Source organism: Phascolarctos cinereus, unplaced genomic scaffold, assembly GCF_003287225.1.
Source record: "Phascolarctos cinereus isolate Bilbo 61053 unplaced genomic scaffold, phaCin_HiC Scaffold_4;HRSCAF=312, whole genome shotgun sequence".
Lineage (NCBI taxonomy): Eukaryota > Metazoa > Chordata > Mammalia > Diprotodontia > Phascolarctidae > Phascolarctos > Phascolarctos cinereus.
Window position 1 is genome coordinate 358969462 of NW_027555847.1, and position 14452 is coordinate 358983913.

The 14452-nt window shown below is 36.0% G+C and overlaps 1 protein-coding gene across 2 annotated transcripts in view; it reads left to right on the plus strand.

Annotated features, from left to right (window-relative positions):
- Positions 1 to 8176, plus strand: part of ADAMTS12 (ADAM metallopeptidase with thrombospondin type 1 motif 12) — a 534685-nt gene extending 526509 nt beyond the window's left edge. For both annotated transcript variants that reach the window (XM_020995368.2, XM_020995376.2), the window contains one exon: positions 3058 to 8176. In XM_020995368.2, coding sequence (XP_020851027.1) covers positions 3058 to 3236 — 179 coding nt within the window. In that variant the 3' untranslated portion in view covers positions 3237 to 8176. The remainder of the gene's footprint in view (positions 1 to 3057) is intronic.
- Positions 8177 to 14452: the final 6276 nt, after the last annotated feature.

The window sequence follows — 14452 nt, forward strand, 5'->3', positions numbered from 1 at the left end:
TAAAAGAGACATGAAAGAGCTATTGTAAAGGAGGGGAAAATGAGGGGGTGGGCAAAGCTTAGACCTTATTCTCATCAAAATTGGCTCAAATTGGGAATAACTATACACCCTCAGTTTGGTACAGAAATCTATCTTACCCTATAAGGAAGTAAAAAGGAATGGAGATACGAGAAGAGGGGACTGACAAAAGGGAGAGTAGGTTGAGAAGGTGGTGATCAGAAATAAAACACTTGTGAGGAGGTAAAAGGTTTGGGATAAGATGAGGGGGATAAACAAGAGGAAAAGATGGGGCAGCTAGATGGCACAGGGGATAGAGCACCAGCTCTGAAGTCAGGAGGACCTGAGTTCAAATGCGGCCTCAGACCAAACACTTGACACTTACTAGCTGTGTGACCCTGGGCAAGTCACTTAACCCCAGTTGCCTAAAAAAAAAAAAAGAGGAAAAGAGCATGGAGGGAAATACAGTTAGTTATCATAACTATAAATATGAATGGGGTTAACTCTTCCACAAAATGGAAGTAGATAGCAGAGTGGATTAAAAACCAGAATCCTACAATATGTCATTTATAAGACAAACATTTGAAGCAGAGAGATACATACAGGGTAAAGGTAAGGGGGTGGAGCAGAATTTATTATGCTTCAGCTGAAGTGAAGAAAACAGGGGTAGCAATCATGATCTCAGATAAAGCAAAAATAAAAATAGATCTAATTTTAAAAGATGAGGAAGGAAACTATATCTTGCTGAAAGGTACCTTAGACAATGAAGTCATATCAATACTAAACATATATGTACCAAATGGTATAGTACCTAAATTTTTTAAGGAGAAGTTGAATGAGTTACAGGAGGAAATAGATAATAAAACTGTACTAGTGGTGGACCTCAACTTTTCCATCTCAGAACTAGATAAATCTAACAAAAAAATAAACAAGAAAGAAGCTAAGGAGGTGAATAAAATTCTGAAAAAGCTAAATATGATAGATCTCTGGAGAAAATTGAATGAAAATAGAAAGGAATATACCTTTTTCTCTGTGGTACATGACATCTACACAAAAAATGACCATGTATTAGGACATAAAAACTCACAACTAAATGCAGAAAAGCAGAAATAGTTGATGCATACTTTTCAGATCATAATGCAATAAAAATAGCATTCAATAATGAACAAAGGAAAGAGAGATTATACATTAATTTCAAATTAAATAATATAATCCTAAAAAATAAATGGGTCAAAGAATAAATCATAGAAACAATTGATAATTTCATTAAAGAAAATGACAACAATAAGACAACATACCAAAATTTATGGGGTGAAGCCACAGTGGCACTTAGAGAAAAATTTATGTCTCTAATTGCTTACATCAGTACAATAGAGAACAGGCAGATAAATGAATTTGGCATTCAACTTAAAAAAAATTGAAAAAGAACAAATTAACAATCCCCAATTAAATACCAAATTGGAAATCCTGAAAATCCAAGGAGATTGATAAAAATTGAAAGTAAGAAAACCATTGAACTATTAAATAAAATTAGAAGCTGGTTTTATGAAAAAAAAAACTATAAAATAGATAAAACATTGGTTAATTTGATTTTACAAAAGGAAATAAGAAAACAAAACTACTGGTATCAAAAGTGAAAGGAGTGAATCCACGACCAATGAAGAGGAAATTAAGACAATTGCTATCAGCTATTTTGCACAACTATATATTAACAAATTTGACAATCAAATGAAATAGATGAATATCTGCAAAAATGTAAATTACCCAGATTAACAGAAGAAGAAATAAAATACTTAAATAACTCAATCTTAGAAAAAGAAATTGAACAAGCCATCAGTGAACTTCCTAAGAAAATATCCCCAGAACTAGATGGATTCACAAGTGAATTCTACCAAACATTTAAAGAACTATAAATCCCAATACTACATAACTATTTGGAAAAATAGATGAAGAAGGAGTTCTACCAAATTCCTTTTATGATGCAAATATGGAATAGGAATAGGACAAAGATCTGGAAATGAAGACAAAGAACAGGTTAAATAGAAGTGAGATTGTGGGAGAGGTAGAATGACAGAAGAGTGGTCAGAGAAGAAAATTTCATAGTTAAAGGTTCAGTCAGTCAATTAAGCACCCACTGTGTGCCAGGCACTATGATGAGCAGTGGGGATACAAAGAAAGGCAAAATATAGTCTCTGCCCTCAAAAGTTCACAATTTAATAGGGGAGGCAATAAGCAAACCAATATATACAAACACCCTAAATATTAGATACATAGGAAATAATCAAGAAGAAAAGCATTAGAATTAAAAGGTGTTGGGAAAGGCTTCCTGAAGATGGGACTTGAAGAGAGCCAGGGAAGTCAGAAGGAGGAAATGAAGAAGGGATGATGGAGGATAGCCAGAGAAAATGCCCAGAGTCAAAAGATAGAGTGTCTTGTTCATGGAACAGCAAGAAGGACAGTGTCACTGGATCAAAGAGCAAATGGCAGGGAGTAAGATGTAAGAAGACTAGAAAGATATGGTGGAGGGGGGTGAAAGGGAGTACCAAGTTATAAAGAGCTTGAAATGCCAAACAGAGGATTTTGCTCCTGGAAGGGAGCCAATGGAATTTATTGAATAATGACATGGCCAGACCTATGCTTTAAGAAAATTACCTAGGCTGATGAATGGAGGATAGATTGGATTGGCTCCAGAGAGACTTGAGGAAGGCAGACCCACCAGCAGGCTATAGTAATAGTCCAAATGTATCGGGGTCTGCACCAAGGCAGTGGCAGTATCAGAGGAGAGAAGGGAGTGTATTCCAGAGATATTATAGAGTTGAAATTTACAGACCTTGGCAAGATATTGGATATGGGAAAGGGGTGAGAGCTAGTGAGGAGTTAAGGATGAAATCCAGGTTGTGAGTATGAAGGCCTGGGAAGATGATGTTGCTTTTGACAGTAAAAGGGAAGTTAAGAGTGGGAAAAGGTTTAAAAGGGAAAATAATGAGTCCTATTCTGGACATCTTGAGTCAAGCATAAAAAGCATAATTCCTTTTTTTTTTTAATTTTTCTCTCTCACAGATCTACCTTGCAGCAAGGACAAGCTATCATCCAGTTTCTGCCAGACACTGAAAACTATGGGCAAATGCTCCATCATCACTCTAAGAGCTCAGTGCTGCTACACATGTGCCAGGCCTCCCACCATCCAGGCTCGACAGCAGAAAAATCAACAGGGCTTCAGAAAATCCAAACTGCTCTGAAGTCAGAAGGAATCCATCCTCCACCAAAGACAGCAACAACCTGCTAGACATGATGAGTTCTGGGCTCTGGGTTAATTTTATTGAGGTCTCAGTTCATTTATTTTATTTGAAACTGGGTCATTAAAACAATCCTATTGTGTCCCTCTATCCTAAGGGATGTTGTGGAGCTGTATGTAATATGTGCTGATCCCTGGCAGAAAGGTGTGATATCCAATCAGGTTAGCTCTATGGATTCCTGCCATTCGTTACAGGGTATAACTTCTATGAAAGGTACTGAATTGGATAATTCTATAAAGTCTTGTGCCTCCTCAAAGAAGGAAAAGTCTCATATTTCCATTCTACCTCAGGCATGCCAAGACAGAGAACTGTGGTTATAGAGGGTGCAATGAAATCCTACTGATTTCTCTCTATGAGTGCACCCCACCCTCTTACCTGCCCATCAAAACTGTTTAGCATCCTCAAAGGGATAGGTCTTAACAGTGATATTTACCTACACCTAACCCAGACTGAGGGAAAAGCTTTATCTGACCAATATCCAATGGAAAGCAGAATGGAAGAATTAGTATTTCCCTTCACTAATCACCCCCCCCCCATAGCCCTCTGTGTGGATTGTGTCTCTACTCTGAGATATTAGACTAATAGAAACAAGCTTAAACTGAATGCTGAGGAATTAAGGATGAATTGTTAAATACTGAGAGGGTCTACCAAAGGTGAGGGGGAAAAAAAACACCTGGCTGTCTGAAATATACATACATATATACATTCATAGTAATTTCTATTATAAAGTAATCTGCTTTTATTTTCTCTTCTACACCAGGAAATATCCTTTCACTAGGACAGAAGCAGATGCCTCTCCTCTACCTACCTGATTCTACTTCCAAGCTTATTCCTGATAAAATCACTTTACTGCTGATAGATCTGCTGTGGGTTACCCTGTGCAAATTAGTATAGACATATCATTAGCAACCCTGAGTTGAAGAATTAGATGCTAGAGGATGGTCAGTAAAACCGAAGTTAAACTTCAAAAAGAACAAGGAAATTGTGTAAAAGTAAGAACCTGGTATTAAATTCTCCAATCTAGTACAAGCAGCTTCCTCAATTATATCCTCAGAGAGCCTCAGCATTTAATGACATACTTTCCAGATTGATATAGACTACACTGTTTTAGGAAATGAATGAGTAATACCTGTTAGTGCCAATACGAAGGGTTTTTTAAAAGTTATTTGTTTTTTCCTGAGGACTGAAATAAGACTTTTATGGTTAGAACTGCTATTTTTGGGAGCTTTTGGCAGAGGGTTCACAAAATAAACACGATCATCCATAAGAAAGGGTTGTGATCGGTAGTACAAAGTCTGTAGCTTCAGTGATAAAGACTAATGAAGCTTGAATAGGCCCTCCATAAATACTTGTTCAGTAAAATTCAACAAGATTCTCCTATGTACTAGGTTTCATGCTTGGAGCTGGGAACATAGAGGCAAAAACTAATATTCCCTGCTCCCAGAGTTTACATTCTACTGGAGGAGGAAAAACACGTATACAAGTTAAAGTTTAAAAATATATCATTAGAGCATGGATAAAATAGTCTGATCAAGAGCATATACTTGTCTGGCCTCTGACACTTACTAGCTGTATGACCCTGGGCAAGTCACTGAACCCCGATTGCCTCAGCAAAAATACAGAAAACAACAAAAAAAGAGCATATATATATATATATATATATATATATATATATATGCATATGTATTTATATACTTTACAGTTATTAAATAATAACAGCAATAATGGACTAAACATTTCAGAAAAGTACATATAAAAATCACTCTCTTAGACTCTGGAAGAGATACAAAATTTAGATAAGACACTGTCTCTGCCCTTGTGGAGTTTATAGTCTGATGTTTTTACTTGTTGAATGGGATTGATCCATGAGCCTGGCATCTCAGATAGCATGATTTGAGTCATTCTAAACTCCTGGGGTAAACTAATAACTGCAGTTCCCTCTTTCACCTCTAATTGACACTGACAGTAATTGCCTTAAAACTTAAAAACTTACTGTTCAAATAAATTGATTTCCCATGTGAAGTCTCATCGGACTTGAGCATCTGTGGTCAGTCAGTTGAGTTGGTTAGAGCCCAGGACTAAGGGAGGATGATATTGTTGGTTCGGTTTCTGAATCTTACTTGGAACAAGTGTGTGTGGATTAATGTAGACCCCACTAAGGGAGTGAGAACAAGTCTAAGCCCTCACCTCTTGGCAGTCAGCATTGTTACCTTTGTGGAAGGGATAGCACATTCCCAGACTCATCAACATTTCTACTCTAATCATGTATTTCATCTTCTAATGAGGCAAAGTATTCTTGGCTACAGTTACCCATATTCTCTTAGAACATCTGTTCAGTAGAATGGTGCTATTGAATAATGGTGCTGATATCTGGATGGTGGCAGAAATAATATATTCATATATATGTATAGATAGATATAGAGTGTGTGTATATGAAACTATACATACTTTGTACAAAATGATACTTAATGGTGTTGCTGGCCAATGCCAGTTCTATTACTTTGATACTATGTGCTTAAAGTTTATATTATATGCTTTTTATTTTATTTTTAAAAGCTACGAATGGCAAACACTCCAAGTCCCCATGAAGGAAGAATGAAAAACTGATGGAGTTATATGGAATAGGGCTAAATTTTAAGGCAAGGGACAAAATGAAGGATAGTTACATTTACTGTTGTCAGGGAAACAAGCTTTTCACTGTACTCATTTTTACCCCTGACAATTTCTAGAGGTGATGGGAAACGGTCATGGTTGGAGACAAAAGTTCAGGAAGTGTAAAATGGAAGAAAATCTCCTGATTTTATTTTTATGGTAAAAAATTTGCCAGACTTTATTTCCAAAGCATTTATGAGTATTAGTTATCATGAATGTCAATTAAGTAATCCAATTTAGCTTAATGTAACCTGACCATTTTTTGGTCTTTATGCTTAGCCATGGGAGTCTAATAAATGACATGAGGGATCTAAGCCTGTAAACTTGCCTATGACACTCCTTCAGTATTGATCTATTGCTATCCTACCGAATTCTACAGGCTTAACCCTGACTATTCATGAAAGTAAAGATGATATTCAACGTATTTTCAAGGAGACTATACATCTTCTGACCAGATGAAAGAGTAGCAATGGGAGAGTTGAGTCCTGCAATTAAGGTACACACAGGAAAAAGTCAGACTGATCTCCATGAATCAGAACCAGAAAGCAGACATGTACCATATATAGATATCATATATCCACTTCCTAGAACCAAACTCAAATACAGGATTAGTTGTTCATGTGGCACATCTACCTGGACAAAAGTACAAAACAAAATCCTAAAATATGAAAGGATATTTCATACATCAAACATCTAGCTACACAAATAAGGGACAACCAAATGACTAATGAGCTGACAGATTTCAAAGGTGGCATCATGAGAGGTAACCTCAGGATAATATAGATGGGGCTATATGTTCTGGAGGCAAGAACCTGACCATTTTCTTCACCAAGTGTTCTTCTGACACTCAGAGATATGAAGCAGGATTAGTGCTGACTTGATTTTCTTTCTACTTTAAAGGATTAAATGATAGGTTTGGAATTGAGATTCAAGGATATATACATAGCTCTTGGAAACCAGAGAGGATTGCCACAGAGCCTGGTACTGAAAAAATATTGTAGGAGAAAAAAATTCCCCAAATCTTTATACAGATATATCTAACCTTACATGCTAATAGGGAGGTTTCCTGAAAAGCTGCCTGCAAATTCAATTTTTGTAAATTGAGTCATGTACTGACTATAGGAGTTTGGGATTCAAGTCAATCTTATATTTTATGTGTTTGTAAAGTGAATAATTATTTTATGATACAAATACTCATCTAATTTACTACAGGTATGAATTTTTGTATAATGGGTATTATTAAACCAGGATCCATCTGTATCTCAAATCTTCACTAGTTGCCAACTGAAATGTTTTTAGGGTTAGATATAGAAATTACCACAGAAGTTTCACAAAATTTTCAGGTAATTTTTAGAATCTCTAAGAATTCAGTGTAACTTAGGAAGCCAAACGATTTAGTATCCCAACTCCTCCCTGAAGGATACCAGTTGAAACCCTATCTAGCCCACAGGTCCCAACTTCTCACAAGAGGGAGGTAGAAAGTATAATATATAAAAGTGTTGGGTCTGGAGTCAGGCAGACAAGTTCAAATTCAGCCTCAGAAACTACCTGTTTGATCTTTGACAACTCCTTTAACTGCTATCTGTCTCAGTTTACACAACTGTAAAATGGAGATGACAATAATAGCACCTACCTCCCGGGGTCACTTTGAGAATCAAATGAGGTAATATTTGTAAAGAATTTAGCACAGTACCTGGCATGAAGTAGGTGCTTAATACATGCTTATTTCCTCTATTCTGTCCTTCAAGTCTCCCGTTCAAACATGGCTTCATCACAAAGATTGCAGATTTTTCAATCTTCTACTGTATGAGTTCAGGGCAAAGCCCAGGAACAGTATCTGGTGCTCAGCTGCGTGCAGCTTCAGGACACAGACCACAATTACATACATTACAAATAGAATGGTGCTGTCTTGTATCACTTGTATTTCATGTGACTCCTTCAGTTTACATTACTAATGCCTTTCTTTTTATTATTATTCGTAGTAATGTTATTTAAAATTCCATGGTTGGGGAAGCACAATTCTACCTGCCTTTATCCTCAGGAGCAGATATCACAGTTGTGATGGTACACACAGCACACAAACTGCATTGCCCTCCCTGCTGTGTTGCTTTGCAGACCCCCCTTGCCAGTCTTCTTAAGGGATGTACTTACACCTCGAGATTGAAAAAAACAACAACAATGTAATGGTAACCTGCCTTTCCAGAGGATCAATAAATGGCTGCATTCACTAATGGTTTCTGTGTGAATGTTTCGTGTATAATTTAATATTTCCCTAATACTTTGTGAAGCACTTTCACATACAACATTTTTGCCTTTAGATTCTCATAGGTGTATCTCACTGTCATCCTAGTATTCTTCTGTTATGAACAATTACTTTCAATCTATAAATAATTTTGCTATATTTTGATGGTGCTGTAATATGAAGAAAAAAGGAAGTAAAGGAAATGCTAGGGAATATGGGAGAAAGGATAGGTGAACGCATCACACATAATCATAGTGTGCAAGAAGGAGTATATGAAATATGAAAGGAATGCGTGTTTCTTAAGCTTCACTTTCACCTATCCTGGTCAAAAGGAAGCAAAAAATCTATAAATGTTGATGTAGGAACACATTCAATTCCACCTGGATGTAGATAGGTATAAGAGTAAGAAGAATCTAAGAGGGAGGGGTAGGTTTAGGAAGGGATTGGTCTGAACAAAATAAACCCTAAGCTTGGAGAGGGTATAGTGAAAAGGAAGCTAAAAGGAAAGGAAGAAACGGTAAAAACCTGAAATAAAAAGGGAGCAAGGAAGATAGAGATGAAGAAGTATAAGGGATGGGAAGAAGGGAAATGTACAATTATTGTAACTGTGAATGGAATGAATTCACATGAAATAACACATTAGCGGAATGAATTAGAAAGCAAAATCCAACAATATGGTATTTACAGGAAACACCTGAAACATAAAGACTCTCACAGAGTTATAATAAAGAGTTAGAGCAAAATCTCTGATACCTTAGCTGAATGCAAAACTGGACATAACTAAAAGTGGGGCAGCAAGGTAGAGCAGTGTATATAGCACTGGGCCTGGAGTTAGGAAGACTCATCTTTCTGAGTTCAAATATGGCCTCAGACATTTACTAGCTGTGTGACCCTGGGCAAGTCACTTAACCCTGTTTGAACTTAGTTTTCTCATCTGTAAAATGAGCTAGAGAAGGAAACAGGCAAACCACTCCAGTGTCTCTGCCAAGAAAATCCCAAATAGGGTCACGAAGAGTCAAACATGACTGAAAGTGAACAAAAGTGATAAATTAGAAAACTACATTTTGCTAAAAGGTAACATAAACAATGAGCTATTTTCAACATTTAACATATATACACTGAATGACATAGCATCTAAATATTCAAAGGAAAATCTAAATGAATTACAAAGACAAATAGTAAAACTCTAGTAGTGGGAGACATCAATATGCAGCTCTTCAAAAAAAAAATCTAACCAAAAATAGACAAGAAAGAGGGTAAGGAGCTGATTAGATTTTTTTTTTTAAGTCAGTGTGATAGACCTCTGGTGATTATTAAACGAGAATAGAAAGGAGCCTACATATTTCAGATTTCAGGGTTATATGTCAAGAATAGATCATCTTAGGATATGAAAAGCTCACAAACAAATGTGGAAAAGCATAAATATTATATACATCATTTATTGACCAAAATGCAGTTAAAATATATTGAAGGCCACTGAAAAAAATTAAAAATCAATTGAAGAATATATCATCCTAAAGAACTGATGGGTCAAAGAATAAGAGAAATTATAGATAATTCCATTAAAGATAATGAGGAAACATACCAAAATTTTAGGTATGCAGACAAAGAACCTTAGAGGAAAATAGATCTCTCTAAACACTTTCATTTAAAAAAGAAAGAACTGATAAAGCAGGAATATAACTAAAAAAATAGAAAACCAACAAATTTTAAAATACCCTAATTAAATGTCAAAATAGAAATCCTGAAAATTAAGGAAAGGCTTTTTAAAAATTGAAAACAAACAAAAATAAATAAACCAGGAGCTATTTTTTATTTTTTATATTTATTTTTTAAAAAATTTTCCCCCAGTTACATGTAAAAACAATTTTTAACATTCATTTTTAAAACTTTGAGTTCCAAATTCTCTCTCTTTCCCCCTTCCCCCCCCCCATTGAGAAGCAGTTTGATATAGGTTATATATGTGTAGTTACACAAAATACTTCCATAATAGTCATTTTATCGGGCAGCTAGGTGGTGCAGTGGGTAGAGTACTGGCCCTGAAGTCAGGAGGACCTGAGTTCAAATACAACCTCAGACCAAATACTTGACACTTACTAGCTGTGTGACCCTAGGTAAGTCACCCAAGTGCCTAAAAAATAAAGTCATGTTATAAAAGACTAACTATATTTCCCTCCACCCTATCCTACCCCCCATTTATTCTATTCCCTCCTTTGACCCTGTCCCTCATCAAAAGTGTTTGCTTCTTATTACCCCCTCCCCCAATCTGCCCTCCCTTCTATCATCCCCCACCTCTTATCCCCTTCCTCCCTACTTTCCTGTAAGGTAAGATAGATTTCCATACCCAATTGAGTGTGTATGTTATTCCTTCCTTAAGCCAAATCTGATGAGAGTGAGATTCACTCATTTCTTCTCACCTCCCCCCCCCCACTCTCCACCATAGAAGCTTTTTCTTGCCTCTTTTATGTGAGATAATTTACCCCATTCTACCTCTCTCTTTCTCCTCCTCCCAGTATAATAGTCTCTCACTCCTTAATTTAATTTTTAGATATTATCCCTTCATATTCAACTCATACCTGTGCCCTTTCTCTATATTTATGTTCCCTCCAACTATCCTAATACAGAGAAAGGTCTCATGAGTTACAAATATCATCTTTCCATGTGGGAATGTAAACAGTTCAACTTTAAAGTCCCTTCTGATTTCTCTTTCCTATTTACCTTTCCATGCTTCTCTTGAGTTTTGTATTTGAAAGTCAAATTTTCTATTTCAATCTGGTCTTTTCATCAAAAATGCTTGAAAATCCCATATTTCATTGAATGTCCAGTTTTCCCCCTGCAGGATTATACTCAGTTTTGCTGGTAGGTGATTGTTGATTTTAATCCTAGCTCCTTTGCCCTCTGGAATACCATATTACAAGCCCTCTGATCCCTTAATGTAGAAGCTGCTAAATCTTGTTTTATCCTGATTGTATTTCCATAACACTTCAATTGTTTCTTTATGGCTGCTTGCCAATATTTTCTCCTTGGCCTGGGAACTCTGAAATTTGGCTACAATATTCCTAGGATCCTTTTGGGATCTCTTTCAGGAGGTGATTGGTGCATTCTTTCAATTTCTATTTTACCCTCTGGTTCTAGAATATCAGAGCAGTTTTCCTCGATAATTTCTTGAAAGATGATGTCTAGGCTCTTTTTTTGATCATGGCTTTCAGGTAGTCCAATAATTTTTAAGTTATCTCTCCTGGATCTATTTTCCAGGTCAGTTATTTTTTCCAATGAGATTTTTTTATATTGTCTTCTATTTTTTTTTCATTCTTTTGGTTTTATTTTATAATTTATTGATTTCTCATAGAGTCATTAGCTTCCATTTGCTCTATTCTAATTTTTAAGGAATTATTTTCTTCGGTGACCTTTTAGATCTTCTTTTCCATTTGGCCAATTCTGCTTTTGAAGGCATTCTTCTCCTAATTAGCTTTTTGGACCTCTTTTGCCATTTGGGTTAGACTATTTTTTGAGGTATAATTTTCTTCAGCATTTTTTGGGGTCTCCTTTAGCAAGCTGTTGACTCATTTTTCATGATTTTCTTGTGTCACTCTCATTTCTCTTCCCAATTTTTCCTCTACTTCTCTTGCTTTTCAAAATTCTTTTTGAGCTTTTCCATGGCCTGATACCAGTTTGTATTTTTCATTAGAGGCTTTGGATGTAGGAGCTTTGACTTTGATGTCTTCTTTTGGTTGTATATTTTGGTCTTCTTTGTTACTAAAGTAAGATTCTATAATCTGAGTTTTTTTCTACTGTTTGCCCATGTTCCCAGCCAATTACTTGACTTTTTTTTAAACTCTTTGTTAAGGTAGGGCTCTGCTTCCAGTGTGGAGGGTGTACCATTCAGGTGTTTTGTGCAGCTGTTTTAAGAGACACTTCTAGGGACCTGTAAATTTTCAGTTCTTCCAAGGTGGTATGATAAGGGGTGAGGTGTTTGCTCCTTTCCTGGCCTGGGCTCTGGTCTATGAGTGACCACAACCACTCTTGTCTGCCTCGAAACTGTAAGGAGGATTCCTTCTGCAGCACCACCACAACCTCCACCACACCAGCACTCCTCCTCTTCCCAGGACCACCACTCAGGACTGTGACCCAGATTCAAACACAGGCAAAGCAAGAGAATCCTGCCTCAGCACCAGCAAAGAGATCCCTGCAATCCCCCTCTGATCAGCCACTCGATACTCCTGTCATCTGTAAGCCAAGAGTTCCAGAAGCAGCTGCCACCACCCCACCAGGGCTGTGCCACGGCTGGGGCCAGACTCTGCTCCTCTCTCACTCAGATCCAACAAACCTTTCTACTGACCTTCTAAGTTGTCTTTGGCATTTGTGGGTTGAAAAATCTGGAAACTTCCAGAGCTACCCATAATTCAGTCCCCCGAGGCCAACTCCAGGTTCACTGGGGCCCCAGTCTTTGCCTGCACAGCCCACGTTGAACTGTGCTTCTCTCCCGGTCTGGCACAACAGACCTTTCCATCAACTATCCAGCTTGTCTTAGGCTGGAAATTTGTTTCACTCTGTCTTTTCATGAGTTCTGCCACTCAAGTTTATTCACAGTCTTTTTTTTTTATAGGTATTTGGAGTGGTTTGGGGGAGAGCTCAATCAAGTCACTGCTTTTATTCTGCCATCTTGGCTCTGCCTCCCCCCCCGCTTAACATTTCTTATAGTACAGTATAGTACACCTTAGCTTGTTAAACCATTCCCCAAATGATGGGCATCCCCTCAGTTTCTAATTCTTTGCCCCCAGAAATAAGCTGCTATGAATATTTTTGAACATATCGGTACTTTTCCTTTTTCCCCCCCTCTTTTGGGATACAGACCTAGTTGAGTTATTGCTAAGCCAAAGGGTATGCATGGTTTTACAACCCTTTGAACATAGTTCCAAATTGCTCTATAGAATGGTTGAATCCATTCACAATTCCACCAGCAGTGCATTAACGTCTCATTTTCACACGTAGGAGCTATTTTTTAAAGAAAAAAATAAAAGAAGTAAGCCATCATCGAATGTGATTAAAAATTGTAAAAAGCAAAACCAAATTACTGGTGTCAAAAATGAAAAAGTAAAATTCACAACAAATGAAGAAGAAATAACAGTATTATTTGTTCAACTATACATCAATAAAAATAACAAATGAAATAAATTAATATTTAAATATAAAATAACCAAATTATAAAATCAAGAAAAGAATAATTTAAATAATTCAATATCAAAGAAAGAAATTGAACAAACCATAAATGACCTTCCAAAGGAAAATAAAACCCAGGACCAGAAGACTGTACCAGTGAATTCTATAAAACATTCAAAAATTAATTAATTCTAAATAAACCAAATATTTACAAAAATAACAAAAGAAGCAATCCTACCAAATCCTTTCTGTTATACAGTTAAGGTCATGATACCTAAACCAGGAAAAATCAAAATAGAAAAAGTAAATTATAGATTAATGTCCCTAATGAACATTGATGCAAAATTTTAAAATTGAATATGGGCAAAGAAGCAAAAAAAAAAACCCACATCACAATTATTATCCACCATTCCTAGGTTGGATTTATACCAGGAATGCAGTATTAGGAAAACTACAAACTTAGGAATATTAATAATAAAAACAAGAAAAATGATATGTTTATATCAACCAGTGCAGAAAATGCTGTTTGTATTTTTTTTTAAATAAGAGCACTAGAAAACATTGAAATAAATGGACCTTTCTTTAAAATGATAAATAGTATGTATCAAGAGCTTTCATTATATGTAATGAGAACAAACTTAAATTCTTTCTAATAAAATCAAGGATAAAACAAAAATATCCATTGTCACCACTTCTATTTGACATAAATGCTGCCTATAGCAATAAGAAAAGGAAACTGAAGTAATGAGCATTGGTAAAGAAGAACAAAATTATCATTTTGCAGATGATATGATAGTATATTTAAGAAATACAGAAAGTTAACCAAAAAATTGAAACAGTATTTTCAAAATTTTAGGCTATAAAATAAATCTACATGAACCATTAGCATTTTAACATGATACTAATAAAACCCAGAAGGAAAAGATAGAAATACAAATTCTATTTAAAATTACTAAAGAATATATAAAATGCTGGGAAGTCTACCTAGCAAGATCTACCTAAGAACTATACAAAACATTATTTCTAGAAACAAAGACAGGCCTTAAATAATTGGACATGTATCAGGGGTAAGGTGAGTCAATATAATAAAAAATAGGAAAAAAAC